Source organism: Lepisosteus platostomus, chromosome 11 (assembly GCF_059453375.1).
Source record: "Lepisosteus platostomus isolate fLepPlt1 chromosome 11, fLepPlt1.hap1, whole genome shotgun sequence".
NCBI lineage: Eukaryota > Metazoa > Chordata > Actinopteri > Semionotiformes > Lepisosteidae > Lepisosteus > Lepisosteus platostomus.
The window spans coordinates 7,797,274-7,823,756 of record NC_142621.1 but is presented as its reverse complement, the minus strand read 5'-3'; the positions used below and the strand labels follow the sequence as shown (position 1 = coordinate 7,823,756).

At 37.5% G+C, this 26,483-nt stretch overlaps 1 protein-coding gene and 1 long non-coding RNA gene across 3 annotated transcripts in view; one reads left to right on the top strand and one right to left on the bottom strand.

The window, feature by feature from the left end:
* Positions 1 to 26,483, bottom strand: part of LOC148651899 (uncharacterized) — a 50,320-nt gene that overhangs the window by 6,762 nt on the left and 17,075 nt on the right. The gene's annotated exons all lie outside the window — the stretch shown is intronic.
* Positions 1 to 26,483, top strand: part of nmnat2 (nicotinamide nucleotide adenylyltransferase 2) — a 63,657-nt gene that overhangs the window by 22,919 nt on the left and 14,255 nt on the right. Inside the window, exons 2-3 of the mRNA XM_088598185.1 lie at positions 11,981 to 12,069; positions 17,850 to 17,917. Coding sequence (XP_088454311.1) covers positions 11,981 to 12,069; positions 17,850 to 17,917 — 157 coding nt within the window. The remainder of the gene's footprint in view (positions 1 to 11,980; positions 12,070 to 17,849; positions 17,918 to 26,483) is intronic.

Below are 26,483 nucleotides of genomic sequence, written 5' to 3'. Positions count from 1 at the left end.
TGTTCTTTAGAATGCTTTAAACAAAAAAGCAAAGATCATGCTGACTGTAAATTTTTCTTTGAATCACACTTTGTTTTGTGCAAATATCTCTTTATTCTTGTATGCACGGACTAGTAGGCACAAAGAAACCCATCGACATTCTGTGATTTTAGGCCATAATCTGTCATACAGCAAAAAAAATCACAGCTTGGTAGAAAGGCTTTCTGTATGGGAGAGTAAACTATATGATACATTAATTCTTTTTATCGGTTTTTAGTGATTTAGGCAAGGATTAAATCAAAACTTTTGCCTAATCTCCAATCACAAGCAATAAATCCACCGATTGGTAGTGGCTAGTCTCTCATTTCTGCTATTCGAAACCTGTTATCATTTTTAATTTGCGATTTCCACAGGGTTGTGATTTTAATTTGAGCTTAAGTATACCATCCTGCCATTCTTACTTCATAGATACCTATTGTGCCCCATATGTTTTAGACTGCTGACTGATATCTCTTATCCCATCTGTTTCTTCTAAGACAAAATCAAGGCAAGATCTTAGGTCAATAAGTCTTTGTAACTTGTTCAAAATCTTTTTAGTATAGCAGTAACAATAAAGTGCTGTGTTTCTGTTCTTTGTGTCTAAACTATAGTGGAAATCAAATCATGTTTAATAGTAAAGTTCTGGGTCAAGAAAGGAGAAGCCTTGAAGGCTACAAAGTAATTTTGTTTTCCTTTTGTATTCCCCAAAAGTAAATTTAGCCCGTTTGTAAGGCTCAGCAGCATGATCTCTGCTCCTTTGTTCCTGTTAGGAACTGCAGTGAACTTGAAACTGCCTATTCTAATCAAAATCAAGTGAAAACTTTACACAAACCAATTTCCACATGAAATGCCTATATCCTTGTTCGTACAGTCACTCCCAAAAAAATACAATAGCAAGAAATACATTTAGTGCACAAGCCTTTTTTTAAACAAAAACAATGTGTACTTTATTTATAGCATAAATGGATATTGCAGAGAGCTTATTACTTTTATTACTACTTTATTTGGATGATGCTTTTAGCCAGAGCCACTTACATTTTGCTATTTATACTGGAGCAGTCTGAAAGAACTGCCTTGCACTACAACAACGATGTCTCACAAGGGATTTGAACCCCCAGCCTTTCAAATCTCAAACATTATTTCCATATTTTCCCCAGAAAATATAGCTAGTCATTTTCAATCTTTCAAATTGTAAAATGGAATCATAACAATTCATCTTCCAATCTACGCCATTAGAACATCGTGCTGTTTTCTTGCTGCAAACATGATACAAGCAGTGGTGGTGTGTGGTGAGCATTCTGGTGCACTATGGCTGCCATCGCATCATCCAGGTGGGGCTGCACACTGGTGGTGGTGGAGGGGAGTCCCCATTACCTGTAAAGCGCTTTGAGTGGAGTGTCCAGAGAAGCGTTATATAAGTGTAAGCAATTATTATGAATTATAATTAATACCAAAGGACCTGGGCTGAATATTACTGGTATTACTGTGTCTTGCAGCACTCAGCCCCTCAGACTGAGGGTGGCTGTTTAGTGCCTGAAGAAAAAAAGAACATAAGGAAGATTGGCAATGAGGGGAGGACATTTGACCCATCATGCCTGTTGAGTAGTTATTAGCTTATTGATCCGAGGACCCAATCCAGCTATGCTTGAAATAATTGGTATCGGTCCCAAACTTATGACTGCCTAGCTTTTCCTGTACTGCCACACAGAAGAGTCTCCTGTTTGCAATTTTAAAAGCACTTCCATGTAGTTTCCAGTTGTGTTCTCTCGTTTGGGTTTCATTGTTCATTCTGAAGAAGCCCTCGTTGTCGGCTTTGTCAGTACCTCTGGAGAATTCTGAATACTTGGATCAGGTGCCCATGTAGTTATCTCCGATCAAGACTGAAAAAGTTGAGTTTTCAATGAAATGCTTTCATCTGACTGTAGTGCTGAATGGACAAGAGAGTTGTCCCCACCTCTGGACTGGATGCAGGCTCCACAGGGATAACTCCCAGAAATGCTGGTCCCAACTTACACAACTGGGAGGACTGGAGCAACTGGGTGGAGTACAAAGTCAAACCCACCTGTTACAAATCCAGAGAATTACCCACAATGCTATGTTGTTCCCCTTATCCAACTGTACCTTCCCTCTTGGATAAAGACAATATGTAACTTACCTTTCTATTTAAACTAAATAAGTTTTTGGTCCTGAGTTATTAAACACAGACTGTGTGACTACTGAGGTACAGTCTGTTAATTGGAACTGTACAAAACAGTGTACTGACTCATTATAAAGCCAAAGGCACATAAATGTTGCCAATAGGAATAAGAGTCCTACTAATTACAGTGACATTTGTTACCAGAGGAGCAAAAATATCTGAATCTACACAAAGGCTTTGCACAGCGTGGATTATTTGTGTTAAGATATGATCTGAAAATATGACAGAACACCTACTGGTGTGAAAAAAGATGTCAGTTATAGTGCTGTAATGTTTAACGGTTTATCACTTGCGACAGTACGATCCAGCTTTCTTTTTATCAGGCTGGGCACGAAAGTTATAAAAAATTCATTGGTTAGAGTCCTTGAGCACGGTACATTCTTGATTTGTGATGCTTTACAATCCATCTTACCGGATTGTTAAATTACTGATAATGCTGAAACCACAGTACAATATAAAGGCTAATGGACGGTACATGGATAAGTTGTGGAGAAGCAGAGCTATGTCAGTTTGCAATCTCCATTCTCCATATATAATGTCTCTGTTTTGTTTTTATTGGACAGGATGCTCTCAGTACTATTCCATTTTGCTCAAAAGTCAAAGAGATACCAAAATTCTCCGTCATGGTTAGTAGGCTTCAGCTCTATGCTGTTCTTTCACCTCCAGTCTTTTTTTCCAATGCTTTCAGCGTTGGACAAGATATTAAAAGTCAACACTTGAACTTGTAGAAATACATAGAATTGTAAGGCTGGAAACTCAGGTTCCAGTCCATTCATTAAAAGCTGTCAATCTACCAGACCATTTCAATAACATTTGTAATAAGGCCAGCTTTAAATCAAAATCTTGTTCCAGATGCCATGAACAGGTCTTGAAATTGTTTTTTTTTTTGTCTGTCAAAGCCTTCTTTCCTGTCTTCCCAAGACAGGGTAAGTCCACAATATAAAATAAGCAATTCCTCAGATCCCAACCTTGTCTGCTTTCTATGGTATGAGGTGGACAGAGATTAAGTGCCTCCTACCTCTGAGCAGAAGCCTGTCATAGACTACTGCACTACCAGTACTACAATCCTGCAGTGCTGGTGTCTTTTCATACAGCTGCCAAATACCATTCCCAGGAGCACCAACATTGTCATCCGCAGAGTGGAATTGAACCTGCAGTACAACCCCACCACAACTTCAGCCCTTCCTGGTTGAAAACCTGGTACTAAATACTGATCTAATTAATGTGGCAGCTGAAACTTTGATTTAAAGGGGAACTGCGGTCCCTATTCTTCTGACCGGTCATTAAATCAAATCTTGGTCACAAAATAAATGATTGCAAAATTGGTATGTTGGTATTGCTAAATTTGACAAATTCCCAGTTAAGTACAAAATTGTGAATTTTGGGAAAGTACTGTATGGTTGTCATGTTGTTGCAAACCACTGGTTTCATGATGGGTGAAAGCGAGAGTTTGAGAGAATTGTGACATGAAGCAGCCCCATCCTCCTCACTGGTCACTATAATGACTAGGGCGATGTACGAGCGAATAAGTACAGGTTGTGCAGCAGACATTTCACCGCAGAAATGTTCCAATGTGCATGTACATGGATAGTTAAGATGTAAGTAGCATTTGTTGGCAAAACCTTCTCATAGTTGAGAGCAGAATTTCTATTGGACTAAAAGAGACCTATTCACAAGCCTGCTTGTTTACAATGCAATAGGGCTGCTTCACGTTATTCTGAATTGCGGACAATGATAACAATATGGCACGGCGCATACCTGGAAACGTAGTCCATTTTGTGATGCAAATTGGAGATTTTACAACTTAATGTCTACATTTTACTTTCATTGTGGTTTGAAATGCACTCATCAATGCCCTTTCTAACCATGAAATAAAAAAACAGCATTGCAGTTTCCTTTCAATAATCCTGACCTTCTGGTTAAAGTATCAATAATAGCGAGTAGCTCCATCTTTCCAGGTCTACCTGGTCTTCTGATTAGCTGAACATTTATCTGAACATCTTTGGACACTCATTCATCCCTAGCTACAGCTCTGATATTTTAACCTCATTCAACATTATTTTTCAAACCTTAGAATCTAATAGGCAGTGACAGGAATTACCAAGCCAGAATAATCTATTTAGCTGGTCTAATAAAATGACTTTATTTTTGTCCTTATGAAATAGAAGGCTGTTTCGATTATGTGTGCCAAGATTGTGAAAATGACATTTCAGATCTTGGAACGAATGAATCATTGTCATAGAAAGAGTTTTCTAAATATTTAATGATGAATAGGGATGTAGGACAACTGTGATCTAAACAACTGTGACAGATTCCAAAATACTGAACATGAGAAAAAAGGCAAGGTGTTGAGAAAAGGATGTTAAGAGCAAGATGATTCTGCTCACAATTAAGGTTCAGCCTCTAATTGTTTAGTGTGCAGTTCAAAAGTATGTAAAACTACAAAAGAAACATTTATACAAGTAATGAGTAAAAACCAGAAAGACTTTATGTAAAATAAATAAAAATGTAAAGAAGGGCTTAAAATTAATTAGTCATGTCCATACAATTGAAATGGTTGCAAAAGAGGCCAGCTGACCCAACTAAACTATTGTCCATATCCAGTTCCAAGAGTATGAGCCTCAGTCACCTTGCTGACAAGTCTGTTTGAGGTACCTACAGCTCTTTATATAAAGAAGTATTTCCTAATCATGGTCCCAAATTAATTTCCTTTTAGTTTCCAGTTGTGATGAGATATAAAGATAGAAAGTATGAAATAGTTCCCTAGTTTAACAATTTATACCCCTTAGGATCTTATTACTTGACCTTATATACTTAAATCTATTCTAAATCTCAATTTTCTTCTCATTATCGTTCCATAAGGTACAGTCTATCATCTCAAATTGAAAATTCTTTAGCCCTGGTGGCAAAGATCATTTCTAGGTGTTTATCTCCTGATTATTCTTCATAAATAATCACTTATTCTGGTGCACAAACAACCTTAAATTCCCCTAGTACAGCTCTTGTAGAAAAGGCTCATTACAGGAAGTAAAGTACCTGGTAATATGGTTATATGTGCACTGCAACATGCTGAGCTGAAGAGTAATAATCAAATTTCACAATGGGGGAATTAATAGGCCAATCCAGAAAGGTTGGTTTGGTTAATACAAGGAAATTCAGATTGAATTAGCAGTTGTAAATGAAGTGTACCTTAGCGATTTGAGAAATATTTTTTTTTATGTGAAATTACTTATGTTTTACAATATGCTGAAAGAACAAAGAACGCTGCTGAATTTTAATAAAGTTTATTTAAATTTTCACCATACCATACAGCTGTAGTACATAAGACACCAACTAATACATGCATTGAAAACTGATTATGTAGACAAAATAGGAAAAAGGCTATTAATAATTGTAATTCAGTGTGTGGAAATCACATTACACAAAACAATGCTTTTGCAGATACTGACTTTATTCAATGTGCAACTAGAATATACAATATATGCACACATGTAATATGGAAAAGCATCACAGGCATATTTTTAACAGCAACTGCGAATATTACTTAAATGTGTGAATTTGACTAAATTTGTAGAAAACGGAAGTAGAAAGCCACATTCCGTCTTTTTTAGGAGAAAGTAGTAATGTTTTCTAGATTCACAGATTGTACAGTATGTACTCAGTACGTTTTTAAATTATTGATTTACAGTGAGGTTGACTACCACACAGAAATGCAGTCTGCTCAGAGATGAAAGAGAATGGATGTGGTTGAGGGAGGCACAGTGGCACAGTAGTTAGCTTTGCAGCCTCTCAGTTCAATTTCTGAGGTGCTATCTGAGTGGAGTTTGCATGTTCTCTCTGGGTTTTCATGGCTTCTGGGTGCTCTAGTTTCCCCCCACAGTCCACACACACGTGATTGTGTGCATATTTGTTCCTGTGTGTGCCCTGTGATGGAATGGCATTTTCCCATGCGAACCTGTACAAGATAATGGATGAATGGATCTGGTTGGCTGGACTCAAGCTGCTATAAAAGACATTTGTACCCTTCTGACAACCTCTGTATTCCATCCCCTTACATCAACAGATCCTGTTGATGATATTGATTCAGATTTCTACTCAGACCCATGTTGCTGGGGATGTGGGCAATGTGATTAATCTTTATTGCATGGTACTTGTGGTTCGCAATCCATTATTTCCTGGAAAAATACTGAGGTATTTAGAGAACGGGAAGCTCAAGGCCACTTATGAGCAGACCCCTGCCTCATTCCCTCAGATAAAGTGGAAAGCAAAAGGAAAAACTGATACATACACATACTTCTCTTGTTTTTTTTTGTTATTTTGAAAGACAAGAAATAGAAGTGTTTCAGATACTGTATATACACAAGTATAAGGTGTATAGCTCATAGAAGAATGAGAACTCCAAAATGCCACGTTTTATGCCTATGAAACTAGATGTCAAACGCAGAGGCTTGGAAACACTAACCGTGAGATAAACTGAGACAATGGTTTAGTTTCCATGTTGATTTAGTTTTAATTCAGTGCAACCACTTGTTCCCTTCGTGGGCAGGCAAACACTGGTTGAAATCTAAAACCAGGAGGTACTGTACTTACCTGATCTGTCCAGCAGGAGCTCTGTAATTACAACTTTGATTAAGAAAGAAATCAAAGAAATCAAATGGTCATGGAGAAAGTATCACTCAGAGTTAATTTAGAAGCAACAGCAGTCTGGGAAGCGGAGACATACAGTAGAAGGCTGTTAATAGCAAAATGAGCACTGCAGTGGTGTTAGCACTGAGACTAAACATGTACAGTAGTAGCAGATTAAATGCAGTGCTGCTGCTCACATTGCTGGGTTTTCATCCCATTAGTGCTTCCGAATGTTTCAGGATCTGGAGAGATTCATACTACAATATGGGCAAAGGTCAAGGAGATACTAGGCCTAGATGCTTCTATTGCATGTCAAAGCTGCTTTTACAGGACATGAAATTAAATGTATAGTCAAGCTTTTATAGACAGGGCAGTTCCTAAGTGTTAAGAAGAGAAAGATAATGGTGCTCAATTATTTGTAATTTCTCCTATTGTTAATTAAACTTGTATTCAGGAACATTGTATTAAATTCAAACACAATTATCCGTGTTATGCGCGAAACCTGAACAGTCGCATGGAACTTGGAGAGGTAAAGCCCTTTTGATTATGGTGACTGCAGTGTGCAGCAGTAGCAGTTTGATAAAGTCTTGCGTTGTTATTTCCATTTTAATTATTCATCTAAATTTCATCTAGCAACAGCTGCAAGTCCTACTAATTTACATCATTAGATCTCATCTAGAAAAAGAGTTCCGCATATAAATTCATCCCTCTGTGCCTGTCCTTTGGTTGTTTAACAAAAAATCAACCCTTTACTTGGTGTCAGTTGGAACTGTTCTTCAGATTCTGTCTGCACATTAAGCTAGTTTATGCAGCCATGTAGAGTCTGGGTCATCATTCTTCCCTCGTTATATAAGTGACCTGGCCTTTCCTCTTACTGAACACTCAAACCTGATGTCTTTAAGGCAAGCTGACAGTTTAGACAAAATATGAAAATCGTTGAATCACCTGATAAGGTACACACACTCCAAGTAAATTAACAGAAATTTCCAATTATTGTGCTGTGCACCCTATCCTAACAGACCAAAACTAAACATTTAATTTTTTTAAAATTTTATGTATTAAGTAGCATCTCACACTCTGCATAAAGACTGCACATACACTGTACTTTTACAACGTCCTGTGTTATTTTAATGGTAAATCCTTAAGATCTACAACATTGATTGCAGACTGTATGCAGTAGATTCTTTGCATTGTTTTATACAAGGTAAAAACATACAATTGCATTATTGTAAGGGTAGTGAATAGAGAGCTGTACCCTGGACAGGAGGGTTGTGGGTTCAGATCCCAGATGGGATTTTGCTGTCATGCCCTTCATTAAGCAGCAAGTTAAGGAAAACAAAATTAAAAACAGATTCAAACACACTTGGTTTCTCCTCAGCCTGAGTACGTGTTTAACCGTAAACCTGTCTGCTGCTGGGCACTTCAGTCAGCATGAATGTAATCAGACACCGAAAGCTGATCGTCTGTCATGAAGAGGCATTTGTTTATTGTTCAACCAGCTTCTTCCACATTGCTCGCACTGCAGATGTTTTATTAATTAAAGCCCTGCAGCCTGGGTTAGACGGGACAGTTCGATCCATGCTGTCTCAGGAGACATCCAAGCCCGAAGTAAGCGTCCTCTCTTCCTTTGCTTCCAACATCCCAATCAAACAGACTGGCAGCTGCTACAGTGTCAAGGGGCTCACACTTACAAGGGATAGCTGTTAATCCTGACAGAGGGTAATTAAGACGGGCTCCTGTCTGAAGTTTCCAATGTCTGCTGTCCTGATAGAGTTCCACATCCTAACACACCGTTTGGCGGGATTAAAACAACTACAAGGTCAAGCAAAAGCCTTAGATTTTGCTATGTTTTTAGATTAGATATACTGTATACATCCCCTTTTGTAGGGGCGACACTGTTGCAAGTACTAGCTGTGTTTGACTTCTGCGTTATGTGTTCAGAAGCGTGACATCCTAGAACACATAGAGCAGAATCTTCCACGGTACAGTACTGCACATTTAAGTTAAGATTCCCCTCAGAGGTATGGCATAGCAAAAGGTATTAAAAGGCTCAACCATCACCTGCTTCTAGTAGAATAATAACTATAACCATGTTATAGAAAAGTTATTGCTGCTCTGGAATCAGAGAAGAACAACCAGATCAATTCTAAACTGTCTTGCTTAACAGGCTGCTGACTGAATAAATCAGTCTTGTGGTTCTGTGAACTGTCCTACACTGACAGGGACTGAAGGCACTGGACCTGTTCAGATTTGAGTAGAGAAGAGTACAAGGGGACTTGGATACAAATATTCAAAATCCTCCAAGGCTTTGACAAAGTCAGCCTAGTGGACTTAAGAATCAACTGTGAATCAGAAATTAGAGGACACAAGTGAAAACTACTTGGAAGGGCATTTTAAACAGGTGGCTGTTCTTTTTGACAGAACTGTACATCTCCAGAAAAAAAAAAAAGATTTAACAAGTATACCACCGTTAAAAGCTCTGTGTATTTTGTAGGTGATTTTATTGCAACAGTCACTGATACTAATTCTTTAGCAGGTGCAAAGAGAATTTAGCACTGTGTCAGCCCCAGTGATCATTAGCGTTGCTGCTTGAAGAGGTGAGACCAGGTTGGCAGGGATGGTGAGGCACTTGGAAGAAGAGCTGTGAATGATTCCTTGCCTCTATTGGATGGAAGGATTGTCTCTATTGGAAGGAAAGCACTTTGAATCTGAAATGTATTTTAGACCCAAAATGTCAAAAAGGTGGGGGATAAAATGTTCTTAACTTGAACTTAAGTTCAATGTATTATAAGGATCATCAGTTGCATTTTTATTCTGTCATCTTATACCCAGCATGTGCTGATGCTTTGCTTACACATAATCCAGTTTCACAGGGAGAACCCTTTTTTATTTGTGTCATTTTCTATTTCAAATCTCCGTTATTTAGTCTTTACTGCCTAGGAATTTCTAAATGTGTGTATTTGCCTCTTTGAGCAGCACTTTAGGTCATCTTTATGGAATACATCAAAGCTGCCTTTTCTTTCTTTTACATCCTGGACAGTTTAAATCAAGTGCAGGCCTAACAAAGAGAGTAAACACTTTAATTGGTTGTGTTGTTCAATGGCTGGCTGGCAAAGGATGTCTCCTGGGGACCCCTACAAATGTCAATGGAGTAACCCAGCTAATTTCTCCTCAGAGCAGGGGAGCAGCTGGGCTTGTTTCCAGGGCAGAGGGAAGAGTCTAGGACAGTCAGCATATTCACTTTTTAACCCAAGCGTGCCTGGCCAGGCCAGATCCTGCTCAATCATCAGATCACCAGGTGTGAGATAATTAAAAATGAGTACATTGCATAATCACTTTTTATTTAATGATCGAGTACTCAAGCTATAACTGCCACTGTCTGAGGTTTGCTGTTATCTGGGCTCTGATCTGAAGTTCTTCTTCTGTACTGTAGGGCATAAGAGAAATATATGTTTTGTATCTGGAGGTCCTGTGAGCACTCGCACATACTTCTAAGCAATTTCATTAGTGGCGATTGATTTAACCCATGGGTTATCTTTGCTGCAGTTTCCACAGGCAAGCCCAAAACGAATGAGAAACCTACAACTAATGCACACTTGGGGTCATTCAGCCCCTACCTACACACCCATAAACACGTTAACTACCACTTTATAAAATGACAACAAGCACTTGAGATTCTTGACTTCCACTGCAAATTGAAAGGCTGCATTCTTTTTCTGTTATATTGGAGGTGGATGCAAAATTGAGTTCAAATTAAACTCATTCACCTTTACAGTTGAACTATACAGAATTTCTGGTGACATTTCCTGTTTTCAGCTACTTGGTTTTCCAAATCAATACCCTTTCTTCTTCTTGCACTTCAGAGCATGTATCCACCTCACAGCAGTTTCTGTTTAGCATGCTTTTAAATGAATCAAGCCCCTTCTGAAACACCTAGTGTGCCTCGGCTTTGATCAAAACAAAAGCCAGTTAGTGCCACACAAACTGCTTTCTGTGCACGTGCACAGAATTTCAGACTTGAATAAATGAAGCCATTTCTTTGATCACAGCATTATCTATTTACAGTAATGCCTTGAGAATCACAATGAAAAGCATTGCAAATTAATTTTCTCAAAGCCTTACTGAAGCATATCTGATAAGGTGTTCAGTTGTAATCTCTTTCTCTCTTTCAAATGCTTTAGTCAACTGAGAGCTATGCATGGCCATAAATGAGTCAGAGGTTTTAGAAGAGGTGATTATAATAATGCAGAGAAGGAAGTCCAGGTATGCCATTGAGGAATGGAACAGGTTTTTTTTTCTTTTCAAACAAAAACATTCATATCGTCCGTGGAGCTCATTTATTCCAAAAAAAGTGTCCAATTAGCACATCACATATTCATGTACATAAATAATGTATGATTTCTTTAGGAGAATTCAGAGAGAGACATGTGAATCTCCAAGTCAGTCTAGAGCGAATCATTATCTTCCCAGATCCACGAGAGGATAGGGCGGCTTTAAAACAGAAGCTACAAAATCTAAATGGCTGTGGGATTTCTGAAAAAAAAAGTGTTTTTAGAGTTGACTACAGTATGAATAATGGTCCGGCCATGGCTATTGGCAACTCTCTCTCAGGAGATTCTAATGCTTTCTGAAATCAGGATGAAGTGGAGGTCTAGCAGTCTTCAAAATTATCATTGGTTGCATTTTTAAGACCTGCAAAAATTACCAAAAAGAAGATTATGAATCGGCACTCAAACACTTGCTCACTGTATTCTTGCTCTGGCCGTGGGACGGGGGATTCATCTGGTGAAGGTGATTTCTTTTAATTGGATTGTTCTTATATGCTATCACACTGAAATGAAAGGGTTGTGATTAAACCTAATGTTAAATGGCCTTTTCTGAACATATTAAATCTACAGGGGATTAACTTCATGATGGTACTATAAGCAGGAGAAAAACAAGTTACAAACTGATAAGTGTTCAGATGTCTTGGACAGCTTAACCATCTTAGAACATAAGAGGGATTCTTTATATCAAAAGGCTTGTATTTTGTTAAGTAATTTCTGCACATCTAAAGTATAAACAGACAGGAGCATGTTTACTTGCAAAGGCAGTTTCACTTTCAAGTTGTTGACAGTCTGTCCTTGTTTCTCTCTGTAGAAAAAGCCAGAGATTACCTCCATAAGACAGGACGGTTCATTGTGATCGGAGGCATCATCTCACCAGTCCATGACTCCTATGGAAAACCGGTAAGAGTCTGTCTTAGAGCACAATACTAGCTCTTAAAAACACTTCACTTCAGTACAGGTAATCTGAAGCTGCCATAAACTGATATCAGCTGTAGATGATCATTACACATTAGACTATTAGCAATATTCACTGCGTATGCACTTGGGCTAGCTGGGACACTAGAGGAATAAAAGGAGGTGTGATTGTCTGTCTGAAAGATCATAATGTGGAACAAGTACAAATGTAAAATCCTCATCTATAACCCGTTGCACCCAATGTTAAGTAAATATTCTTTGTTGTCTGTGAAGAGTCTGCAGTTCCCTGCAGACTTTCAAAAAATGATAGCATCTGAGTTATGTTTTATAATTTAAAAAACTACCTTTCCGAGGAAACATGCACCTGCCCATTGCGACTTTTATACTTTATTAGAATGTGTAGCTCCACACTGTATTAGAATACCAGTACATTGCTGTAGCCTGATTGCCCTTCACTAGAAGCTCCAAACGCTTGAACATCCTGCCTTTTCATCTTCATTCCTAAACTAAATCCTGCTTCCTTATTAACTGGCATTGGAAGACATCTGAAATGCATTTGTTTTGTAGTTTTAACTTACAGTATATCCCAGAGTACAGTTTATCCTGTTCACAGGTTGTCTCATCCTATCCAGAGGATTATTTTCCAGGTATAGCTATTTTATGTAATATTTAAATAAGAATCCAAATACATAAAAAGGTACAGTAAATGTGACAGGGGATATGTATTATTCAAATCTAAACTGAGAATCTATAAGGAGACAAGGCTGTTTAGACAGCCTCCTTTAAGAGACTTCACAATCGGTCAGTCAGGCAGCCCAAGTGAAGCAGCACAAAAAATATATTGAGTTTTGTAGTGCACTTGAAAATAAATAAACATTTCCTATTGTAAAAAACACATTCTCATTCAAGAAAAGGTTCTGAACTTCCATTATACTGAGGAACACGATTTGTTTGGGGATTTTGTAGGAGCGTTTTGTCTTTAATCAGACACGCTAATTAGGCTTTCTTTATTTCAATGCATTGTTCTTCCAAGGCTAGCTATTCAAGACTGTAGCTAACAATATTCTGCTATTGACTCCTGGGGCCCGTTTCTGCAATGAATGCAAAGTTTGTCCTATTTTTATTTTTACCAGAGAGAGGAAAACATTAATATTGCATTAAAACTGCTGGAAAAAAAAATCCAACAATGAAATGATGGTTCAAAATAAAATCTCTCTGTTCCTTCAGCCTGTCAGTGTAGGACATTCCCTTAAGCTCAGGAATATACTGGTTGCTCTTCTCTGGACTCAAGAGATTCCAGATCAGCAGTGTGTTTTATAACCAAAATTGTACACAACATTCTTAAATAACTACTGCAATGTACAATTTTAATACTGTATGACATCCCTTGGTTTGACATTACACTTTTTTCCCTATATAATCTAACCTTTTGTTTGCCTTTTTTACTGCTTGCACAGATTGTTTGGAAGATGTAACCAATGTGTCAACAAAAACACCCAATTATTTTTTTCTGTGTTGACTCTTCTTCCTCAGTGTTTCCCATTTTGGATTTATAATTAACGTTTGCACTACTCCCAAGCAAAACCCAGCACTTGTTTTCGTATCATAATTTGTTTAAATCTTTTCGAATTCACTTGCTGATTCTACAATGTTTACTAAACCTTCTCATTTGGGATCATCTGTGAATTTGACTACTTTACTAGCTATAGTAAATGTAGATCATTGCTACAAATTAGGAAAAGCAGTGGTCCTAGTACAGACCCCTGTAACACTCCGCTAATTACATTCCTTCAATCACATCTTTTGTATGTTATTGGAGTATCTAACCACTCTTATCTGTAACCTCTGTTTTATATTACTCAATTCACAATCCAAAATCACACACTTCCCTGATTTCCTATCACCTGTAATTTTAGAAATAATCTTTTAGTCTCCTGAAAATTTAAATAGACCTTATCGTGTTCTCCATTTGAATCCATTATGTTAGATCCGACATACTTTTCCTAAATCCACGCTGACTATTTCGTAGGAATTTATTTCCTGTAGGTAATGTTCTAGTTTGGTTTTAATAATTATTTAATATTACTGTACTAATACACAGTCTAAAAATCAGACTTATTACTTTGTCCAGTTTTATCAGCATTTTATGGAACTGGCTCTACATTAACAATTTTGAAGTCCATGGTTACCAGCCCTGTCTTGATTGTCTGCTGGAAGAAAACTATTCAAAATCCTTAAAGGCAATAACAAATTATCAACTTAATGGACTTGAACATATTTCAACACTGAAACATGAACCAGAGGATACAAATGGTAATTACTGTACATGGAAGTGATTTCAAAACTGAGGACAGGAGGCACTTCTTTACGCAAAGGGTTGTGGGAGTATGGAACAAGCTACCCAGTTATGTTACCGATACCCCTGGCTTTTTTCAAGAAAAGGCTGGATGAGTTACTCAGATCTATTAGCAACTAATTACCAGATGGGTTAGATGGGCTACATGATATTGTTCTGCTGTAACTGTCCTTTAGTAATCAATTTTGATGAATAGCTAAATATAAATCTTAAGCTATTTGTTACTCTGAAAGAGATATGCATCTTTTCAAATTAAGCCATACCCTTGATATTTTGGGAATATAACCTATAAAGTATTTTAACCTGCAATTAGTATACTCTCATACTCTTGTGTTTTTTTAAATTGTCAGATACGAATTACTGCAAGGTTTTTACCAACATTTGGCAATCGTTTATACAGTTAGTGTAAACCTTTCAGAGATTCTCCTTAAAAGTTCACATCACCCTCATTCTAAATTGAAAGAATGAAAGTAGCAAAGACTTGGCAATCTCTCATACTAATACCAAATGAGGTGTTAGCTGGAAGGATTCTTCACTTTGAAATAAGAAGTGGCAATTGTAGTGTTAAATCACAGTGTGGTTTTGGTTTCCCGTAATTCATTACATTTGTTATTCTCGGTGTTGTCACTGCTTCACAAAAGGAGTGCTGAACTGTGAAAAATATTAAGATTTTTCCTTAAATCTTAGGGCGGCCAGTTCTAGTGTGTAGACTTCTCTAAGGAGTCTCAAATTAGTACGCTATATCTTCTTTTCATTTGCCTCTTACAGCTCATTCAACTAAATAATTTACACTACAAGGATGAATTTTGCACCATAATAGTGACCAAGGCAGGCCGTATCCACAGAAGAATATATTATCTGTATTCCAGCATTCTCCATGCAGATTTGTGGGACACTGCATGTTGCGATAGACAATTGGACCGAGTTATCAGACGGAACAGACAGATAACAACACAAGACTGATTGCAAAAAATTCGGAATAGCTGCCAATTATTACAAAATATTTAGCTACAAATTATAGCTTTTTCTAATATTAGAACACAAGACCTAGTTTAGCCTTCTCATATTTATGACACGATACCAAAATGTAGGAATGTATTCCTTCTACATACACAATAAATTACAGCACACAGCTCCCTTAACCCTCTTCATGAATTCCATTGCTGTATTTGAAATTTTCAAGCAGGGTTTTGGACCTTTCAACTTTGTTTAAAGTTCAGTGTTTGCTGGACTGCATCTGTGTTCTACAATCATACACATGGAAATAATAATAATAATAATAATAATAATAATAATAATAATAATAATTAATAACTGCTTATATAGCGCTTTTCTGGACACTCCACTCAAAGCCCTTTACAGGTAATGGGGACTCCCCTCCACCACCGCCAATGTGCAGCATCCACCTGTATGATGTGACGGCAGCCATAGTGCGCCAGAACGCTCAGCACACACCAGCTCTCAGTGGGGAGGAGAGCAGAGTAATGAAGCCAATTCATAGATGGAGATTATTAGGAGGCCATGGTAAGGGCCAATGGGAAATTTTGGCCAGGACGCCGGGGTTACACCACTACTCTTTTCGAAAAATGCCCTGGGAATTTTAATGACCACACTTGTTTTACTTCTCATCCGAAGGCCGGTGCCTGTTTACAGTATAGGGTCCCCGTCACTATACTGGGGCATTAGGACCCACACAGACCGCGGGTGAGCGCCCCCTGCTGGCCCCACTAACACCTCTTCCAGCAGCAAGCTTAGTTTTTCCCAGGAGGTGTCCCATCCAGGTACTGACCAGGCTCACACCTGCTGAGCTTCAGTGGGTTGCCAGTTGTGAGTTGCAGGGTGATATGGCTGTTGGCTATGTGCCTGATCACATTTCTCATTTCTCAAATATTTAGCTGTGTTGTTTGTAGACTGGTAGCTAGGGACTGGCACAGAGGCAGGGCTGGTGTCAAGCATCTGCCAGCTGTTGAGATGAAAGACTGCCGATAACAAGGAGGAGAGTTCTCAGAGCTGTAGAGGTGGGGATTATCTGAAAAATTTAACAACCATCTGCTAGAGGGAGAGATAGCTGTTCTCTGCACCCCCCATCACTCATTTCTGTGTTTTGAGGGGACTTTTTCAGTGACCCTCCTTCAAATTGTATTTATTATTCTGTACCCCACCAAACTGAAACTCCACAGGGGTTAAATCGACTTTTACTATATATTTAAAACAAAAGGCCATTTAAAAAAACATTTTGGGGTCATCCTCAAGCCACTGCATCACTTTGTGATGACATTTTCTCAAAACGGGTCCCCACATTCATGTTAATACCTTAGCACATACACATTTTCCCTTCCACCTGATGGATTATTCTGTATTAAAGTTCAAATACTATCATGGGGTCATATAGGAAATGTAGTGTATACTATCATTTAAGATCGCTTTATTGGCCATATGCTATTTCTTGTACTAGAAATTTGCCTTTTCGCACACCCAACTTGCTCTCCTTGGGACACACAGACAGGGAGAGAAGCTTGGAGTCAGAGCGCAGGGTCAGCCATTTATACAGCACCCCTGGAGCAGTTGGGGTTAAGGGCCTTGCTCAGGGGCCCAGCGGAGTAGGATTCCTCTGCCGGCTGCGGGATACGAACCAGCAACCTTCCAGCTACAGGCACAGATCCTGAGCCACAGAGCCACCGCTCCACCCATTGGTGTAGTGCATTCGAGTCAAATTAAAATTCAACATGAAAACTGAATCAAGGAAAGAAGTGGCTGGGGAAAAAAAACAGAGACAGAGGCGCTGCCTCGTTAAGTCAATAATAAATGACTATTAATATACTGTATTTGACACCCTTAAATATCTGTGCTGGCAGGTCTGCTGGAGCAGCTGTTTTCTTTTTACTATCTGAAATGTAGTACCGACATAGCACTCCCTGGCAAGCTTTCCTTCAGCTTTCCTAGTCTGCAGCCTGTGTCAGCAGAAGCATCTCAGGACTACAGCCACAGATGATCTCGTCTTGAGATCTGTGCAGTCATTTACTTCCGCCTTGTATGTAGAAGTCCACTCACTACACTTACTGCTTCCGAAACAAAATCAAAATGTGGGCGTGGTGCTTTTTATCTGTCCGTAAGAGATTGATATTTTTGTATAAAGAGCCAAGAAGGACGTTATTACAGGCCATTTTATTGTTTGGTTGAATGTCTCAGGGTTTGTTTTTTTTTTGCTTTTTTAAGATTGAGATTTTTGCCTGCTTCGATATACCAAAGCTTCCAGGATAATTTATATTTGCGATGCATTTCCCGAGCACATCTAGTTAGTCAAGACCACCTTGCAAGTGAATGGAAAGTTCGGCAAAAGGACTTGGTCCTCTTTCCTCTATTTGTGCAGGTCCATTCTGTAACAGGTGTCTCCCTATGTTCCTTTCAGGGTTTGGTCTCCAGCAGACATCGTCTGACCATGTGCCAGCTGGCCGTGCAGTCCTCTGACTGGATTAGGTGAGTGTGAGCTCTGGTTCTTCAAAGACAGCTGGGACTTTGTACGAGACAGAGTGGTGGAGAGCACTACTGCAGGCACTGATGATGAAATAGCTGGTTCATCATCTACAATTCACAAAGCTTCCAGAAACAGATCCTACAGATTCTTTGGAAGTAATTCTAATGCCTCAAAACTTTGTCACTAAAAGCTAAACGTCACAAGATACAGGTTAGGGCCAGGAGCCATGGATGAACATAATTTTGGGATATTCACAACAGGAACCCGTTTTGCTAGTTACCCTGTTTATACTATATACCGAGAAAACCCAATGCAGACATATATAAAAAGAGATTAAAGCTAGTTGTTGTCAAACTAAAAAAGAAGTTCGCTTAGGGACCTAGTCTGAGACAATAACAAACCATACAGAGAAAAACTTACATGAAAACTGGACATGAGGGAGGAATGTGTTGAAAATTCCTGCAGCATACCCCAGAAAACTGTGAAATGAAGCGCGATTGACTGCAGATGCTGGATTAACAACTGTATAAAAATGAAATCAAACTGGTGAGCTGCCACATCGCACTTCCAGCAGCACAAAACCACAAATCAGCAATTATAGCACCTTAGCCTGTGGTTAAATATGTGAAAGGTAATTTCATGAAGACTGCCCTGTCTTGTTAAATGTGTACTGTACAGTATATCTTTGCTGAATATTTTTCACCCTAATACAGCATACAGCTAAGTTTCCCCACATTTGTCATTAAGAATAAGAATAATTCTGAGACATCTGTTTTTATTCACTGTACCTTAACAGAATATTAATCACTGGCAGATGAGTAGTGTACTGTATGCCATTGATAGTAGATTTGTTCAAACCTTCTCAGAACAGCAAAGGCGATATAAGCATCCAAGGTCTGTGATGTAACAGAATCTGAGTATTGCTCTCAATTTTAGGTGATAAATTCATCTTTTATCCTCAAGTGGACGAAGTACATAAACAATGCACTGCTCAGTTTGGACACCTACAGTATGTATAGCATAGTGTTATGTGACCATGACCATTAAAAATATACTAGCAGGATGTGTCATTTACTGAAATCTTAACTGGCTTAAGGATTATGGGTTGTACCATTCTTATTTAAAATTATAGACTTTAAAGCAATGTGTAAGGCACTATTTTGTTTTCAAAGTACAGTCAAGACTAAATTATTGAATGAAGATTCAAATACTGTATACTGTATATGGACTGAAGTACATGCTACTTTATTGAATCAGTAACTTAGTGTATACTGTAAATATCTTATTACTGATAAGACATTTGATGTGTACCTCTGATCCACATAATTCTCCAGAAGTTACAATAACACAGAGGCACTCAACATTTAAAGGAGTTTGGGATATGTTATAATGAAGTGTATTTTAAGGAGATTTGACAGGGGTCAGAGATACAGCTCAGAACCCTAGAGCTAACAATGGAATTAATTTATAACTAAACAGTCCACATTGGAGCACACGATATGAAATGTTAGACTCTTAGATTTAATCATCTCAGATTCTGTGTACTCTTGTTTCAGTAGACAGTGTATTTTTCATTTCTGCAGAGATTTACTTTGCTGTCATTGCCAAATACCAAAAAATGTAACTCTGCAAACACATGACGCTGGTATGCAAGAAGAAGATAAATCATATACTAAAGGGAAAAGGATCTTATCTTACTACAGAATTACTAATAAAGAGTTAAATTTACAATACTATCCAAATGTATTTTTTATCAACACAATTCAACGAAAGCCAAAGTCTTTTCCGGCAGAGATGATCTATTTTTTGCATTACCATCACTTCTATTAATACAGCAGAAGACGTGGTATTGGTTTCTGGGGAAAATCCATGAGTGTGTGGAGTCCTGGACTTGACAAACTGTTTGCTGTAAGTGTGAGGATGAGTAGACTAGGCTTCAAGCTAGTCATTGACAGTAAGAGCACAGCAGTGTAGCACTTAACATGTGAAATGTTCTCCTCTCAGACTTCTCTGGTCTAATCAAAGTGCCTGGGCCTGAGCAAAGGTTCATGATGTTCTACTTTAAGAGCCCGCATGGTGGATTAATAGATGCACCTTGCTCTGAAAAATTAAAGACAAGTTTTCCTGTGCTTTTAAAGCTCATCAATTTTCAAGTTAAATGTATGTGCTTATTTGTATTTATAGTGTTCAGTGAAGGACCATGACATCTCAAGCCCAATCCCCAGTTATGAACACTGTTCTTTATCCATTTGACCTTTAAAATATAAAAAGAACATAATAAAGGTTGCCAAGTCATTTTGAAGTCATCTAGCTTATTATGAACAACAGTGAAAGTAATGAACCTTTAAGATCTCTTTCTTTGGTTTTCATTAACCAAACAGACTGCATATCACATCTTTTTGCCATTAAGCAAAGAAATCAATATCTCATGTTTACAGACATCTACAGTATTATGAACCACCTTTAATTTAATTTAATTCACAAAGGTAACAATGAACAACACCATTTTAAATATTTTAAACCTTGTGTAGGATTTTTCATTTATTTCCAGATTGTATTTTCACAGTTCTGCCTGCTCTACAAACTATTAAGTAAATGTTCAAGGAGAGTAATCATTTGCTCCAAGACATGTTTTATCCATTTAAAGCACTGGGCTCATACACAGCAGATAAGGCCTTCTTAAAGGTTGTTAATGTATATTGTAAACATTGTCTAAGTTTTGCTTTCATGTTTTGTCATTTTAGTGATGCCAAGATACGAGTGCCTACTTTAGAATGATTACATTTATTATTGGTAGTGACAAACTGTAGCGTTTCACAATCAAGCATTTCAGACCTGACAAAGCAACAGTACACAGTTTCAATTATACAAATCAGTCAAACTACAGTATATTTACATCCATTGTAAAACACAAAAGAGCACTTAACTACTCAACACTCCCATTGAGAGTGTTCATTATAGCTTTGTATGTTCACGTTAATTATAGTCTAAAACTGTGCCACAAAATAACTGGAATTGGTTTTATTTTCAATGAGTACTATTTTTGTCTCTGAAAGCTGATAAATGGATTTTTCCAATAAAATGAACTATGCAAAAATATTGTAGTTGAAGACTGTGACTGTTTTGATTTGGGATGAAGTGGAATGAGTGATATAAAATAGCTGTTAAGAAAAGCAGTAATTTACAATATTTAGTCAAAGTCAGTGAGCGACAATCTGCATGCGTTTGTAGACAAGGATACACTGGGATTAATTATAAAAACACAGTAATGTGTCCGAATGTGGTTTGACCTATCAGAAAAGATCTATTTTCTGATTTTTAGGAAAATACCAAAAAAGTGATATACTGTATATGCATGGAGGTACTAACATGGCATAAAAATAGACACACACTGGCACAGTTGGTTGAGCAAAATATGATCGTGTACATATTCTTGACACAGCTCGGAGAGGCTGGATGCATAAATCAGTCAACTACGCACTTGTCATGCTTTCCTGCACTTGTGGTGATGATAAGACAGTGCTAACAATCCAGGTTTGGTTCCTTGTTCCACTCCACTTCCTTCCAGTGTTAGAATATTATTTCAGTAAACACCCAAGCACTCCCCATTGAGCGCAATAATCTGAACTGCGGCTACCCAAGATGCAAAAGCTATACCACCACCTCAGTGTCACGTCAATCCTATTAAGTAGCTACTGTAGAATGGCCCGAATTCTGCATCCTATGCAAGGAAGGGTATTTTATAACTCATGACTCATAAAACAAACCAAAAAAATCTTCCTTGCTGAGAAAGACATTGAACATCTTCCTGATAACCTCCAAGAATGAATTAGAACATGGCTCCTAAACTGACATACACATAAAATATGTCCGCAACAAAATCAATCCCCTAGACTACTGTATGTTACTGCCACATAATAAAAACCAACAATGACTTTTCTTTTGCAGACAAATAAAGAGAAAGTGCAGAATGTTTAAACACATGAACAGATGCAATGAACAAAAGATCAACCAAGGACGTTTTCCAATAATTAGGCAGGCAAAAACTACCCAGTTTCCATCTGTTCTTGTTCTTAGGCTGTTGTATTTAATTGCGAAATGGATCTTTTTCCATATCCTGCTTGCTTTCCACAGCAAGCAAAGTTTATTTCCAAGACTGTGAGCAGAACTAAAGATGAGCCTTAGTGAAGAGTCCCTGATTTTCTAATACTCATATTACCGCATCAGGGTGAAGTAAACAAGACGTGTTCTGCATTTATTCCTTCCATAGTGTGTGTTCCCCACTAAGAGTATTTATTTCTTGTTGTCCGACTTTTCTACGACACATAGTTTACAAAATTCTCCAAATCCAGTGCAAGAACAGAAAATATCAAGCGATTTAACCTTCCACAAGGAGACACTTGTCTTGATGAAACAGATTACAACACCCAGTGGAATTGTGTGCAACACAGAGGCAAGTGAGAATCATTTAATTCTGAAGGATTCTCCTCTGAGTGCTTATAGTTACAGTTCCTTACTCTGCTGGCACTACTAACCAGGGAATCTGTGTGATTAATGTAATGTGTGACAGCATTGTGTTGTAAGATGCCTGGAAAGTCATTTACAAACCAATTCGATCAAAATGTCAGGAGAGTGGAAAATCCCTTTCCAATTCACAGAACAACCTATGTGAAGAATTTCACTTGTCAAGAAGAAGTCACAAGACACCTCACAAAAAGCTAGGTACAGAAAATAATTGTTCCCACACAAAATGTATCTGGAATTGTGTATATTAACTATTTCCCCTTTTTTTAAATATATTTTTTTTGTTAAAATGTTCTATGAATTTCAACCACAGAGACATTTCAATGTGTTTAAAAACCCTAAAACATACAAAGTAATACCTAAAAAGTAAATCTACATATTTGATAGCTAAATTTATATTATGAAGTCCAAAATCAGTGATCACTAAGGTCTGTGAAACCACTGGAAAATTTCATGCAGACTGACAATTTCCTTTTTCACATTCAGGAAAAGGCTCATCAGCAGGGATTGCTACAGTACAATTCTTGCTTCTGTTTGAATGGCAGCTCATGTAACATTAAGAACACACCTGTGCTGCTGACTGCATAGAATAACTAACCTTAAGTAGATCTATAGAAAGCTTCAAATCTCATTCAAACTTCAAAACAAAATTTACATTTATTATTGTTTTTATGTAAGGTTAAGGGGCTATGGAACACAAGTTTCTGTAGACAGCAAAATGTGCAAAAATGTACCATCAGCATCAGAAGTAAAGCAAACTGATGTACCCTTCCACCACTTTCTAATTAAGATAATTAAATATAATTATTCTCAGCTTTAATTAACTGTGGTTCTAATTTACACGGATGACTCACTGATAAATCACAACTGGAATTTTAGCTCTGCTTTAAAATGTGCATTATTGAGTTTATTTTTTGTAATGCTAATGAGGCCATCTGAGAATAAATTCTCAACAAAGCAAATCCCCAGCAAAGCTTTATGAGAATGATTTGGCTGAGGAGAGACATTCTCTGTGTGACACTGAGTTTTTCATTTATGTTTTACAGGAGACAGTAGGATTTGCAAGGCTTTTAATATTACTTTAAAGTAAAATCAAATGGCACATAATTGAAATCATTTTAAAAAGGGAAACATTCAGTATAAACCTATGCATTGAATGTATAAATATTGTATTCTGAATGATTTATATGCAAATTATCCAAAAACTGTTTTTTTTAACTATGACTGAGCACTATGGCTCCTCAGAGTTGATTTTTAAAAAAATATTTTACAAATAGATCAGGTCTGTCAAAAGCAAACAGGGGGGACAAAACACATAAAGGAAAGATTTCTCAGGGCAGCATACTGAACTGTACTTCCTCAGATGTATGCTTGGTTAATCAAAACGTGGCCCATCAATAATTCACAGCAGATCTGAGATTGCTCATGTACACCAAATGATAAATAGCAAAAGAGCAGCCTGTGCCACAAGCAAATTAATGATGTACGCAGTCTAGCAGAAAAATGTAGCATTATTTCATGAGATTACTTCATTAGAAGCTTAGGGATTCTAAAACGGATGAAATTTTAGAAATGCATTGGATCACCTTACTGTACATGTGGAATACATAGGTGTAAGTAAATAGGAAGAATAAAATCCTGTTGTTGCACCTGCAAAATGTATTCTCAGTCTGAAAAAACAGATATCTGGTCTTATCTTAATTTAGACTTATAGTTAAGAGAATAAATACTTTGTACTGTAGTTCAAGAATGTTTTTTAACTCACAGTGAAATTGATGTGGGATCACATCATATAGAATTGATGAAATTTCTCAAAATGTCTTTATGCTTGTGCTGCTTAATGTACTGTATTCATTTAAACCAATATATTTCCCCAGAAACCAAGACTGTTTTATACAATTTTCATGCATGAAGAATAGATTTTGTTTTAACAGCTCTGTTCAAGCAGAAACAAAATGCTGTCAATAACTGTACATGTTTGAAGTGATCATGAATATTCTCCCTGCAATGTATGCCAACAATGCCCACGAACTCGGATACAGGTGTGCTAACTTTTTGTCACAGTATGACAGCAACAGAATTACAGCATTGCTATAAATGCAAAACTAAAGATATCATTAAACATGTCTTTAAAAATATCACAGGGTAGCATAAAAATAAAATCTATTTATTCAGTACTAAAGAAAATGAAAAAGCACCAAAACGGTCTAAATTTGTCAGAAAACATAGCCTTTGAAAACAATTTTTAAAGCAAGATTGTGTGGGGATAAGGGTTTTGATTTGTACATTGTTGATGATATACTAGATGATATACTGTTGATAGCAGTATTTTAATTCCTCATTTGCTAACCATTAAGAGATGTCTGTGTATAACATACAGTACAACCAAATGATTCCTAAATATGGGAAGTTAAAGACATGGTTAATTACTGATGTCTTACACAGTTTGTTGTAGCAACCAAAAGAGGAAATTCTTGTATTGATCAAGAGAGGCAAACAGAGATGAGAAAACCATCAGGAAACTGCAATCATAATATGGCAAATTTTGAAGTATACTTGGATACTGTATGTTTTTAGATTAATTCTCATCTAAAGCTTAGAATTTCAGAAAGCTTTTTCAGGAAAAATTGAACGTAGCTCAAGAGGAGTAGAATAGGAGAGAATAGATATGGAATCTTTTCCATATCCATATGTTCTGCAACAGGTTAAAACATTTAAAAAAACTGAAGCACAAAACACAAATTTATGTCATAAGTGAGTAAAACAAAAGCTAAAAAAAAAACAGCGTCCACAAATGGCCGAACAAATCAACAGAGGAAAAAAAGCACTTAATAAAAATGATTAGAAAAGCACAAGATGCAGTTAAAGAAAAGATGAGCGATGAATTCCAAGCACAGGTAAGAAAAGAGATTAGAGTAGCCGAAAGAAAGATGAGAAGGAATATTGCAATGAGAGCTAAAAACATTTCTTTCAGTACTAGAACAGCAAAAGGACCATTAAGGATAAAGTAAAATTTATCTGGGACAGTGATGGGAGATCTCTAGACAATGAGGAGGAAATGACTGATGTACTACATGAGTACTCTGCTCTGGAGTTCACTAAGGAAGAAGTTAAGAACATTTCTCAGGCAGTAGGAGGAAAACTTTCTGTATTAAGCAGTATTAGCATATAAGAGGCAGAAATATTTTGAATACTGGGATTAATAAATGTCCAGAGCCCCAAGGCATCTTACTTTCTGGAGCAGTGTGGCGCCAGGGTGAGGGTTGCAGACTCTGGAAAGTTGTGGGTTCCAATCCCTGTCGAGACACTGCCATTTTACCCTTGAGCAAGGCACTTCGTGAAAGTTGTTCCAGAAAACCCCCCAGTTTTCAATTGTGTTTGATGCTTTTGATAAGGTAAGTACAGAACGCTGACCTGGAGACAGAGGCGTGGCCACAGAAGAGGAGCACAATCTTCTTCACATTTACATACACAGCACTCTAAACTGGCTTGATATGCTAAGTGCCTTTACCTTGCAGGTACGGTATATAACAATATAAACATAGGAAAGGTCAAAACCAAAACGATCAAAAGCCAGAGTAGGAGAGCGGTTTCCGATATATTAGACTATGAGCAAGTGTGTGTCTGCTTGAAGAGAGTGAAACACATTTCATGCTGAGTTCAAAGCTTAGGAGATTTTCTAGAAAGACTGGACAGGGAATAACACTGCACATATTCACACCTACATAGAGGGCCAAACTTAGAAAATGGGCTGCTCAATGATGGATTAGGTACCATTACAGATAGATGACCCCTGGAATAGTGACCTCCTAATAGGTTAGCACAGTGCAAGTATTTGATGAAAATAGGTGAATGTTTCAATTTATCAATAAATTGCTGTACTATCAGTAAAACAAAAAAGGGGTCATCTTATGACAATTTAAGTTTTTTATTTGCAAGAAAAATAAGCTTAGAAGGATTTATTTTAAGCACACAGCAGAAAGAATATTTAAAAATTCAGTTCCCGTTTGCACACAGCCCAGTACTAAACAATAATGTTACAAT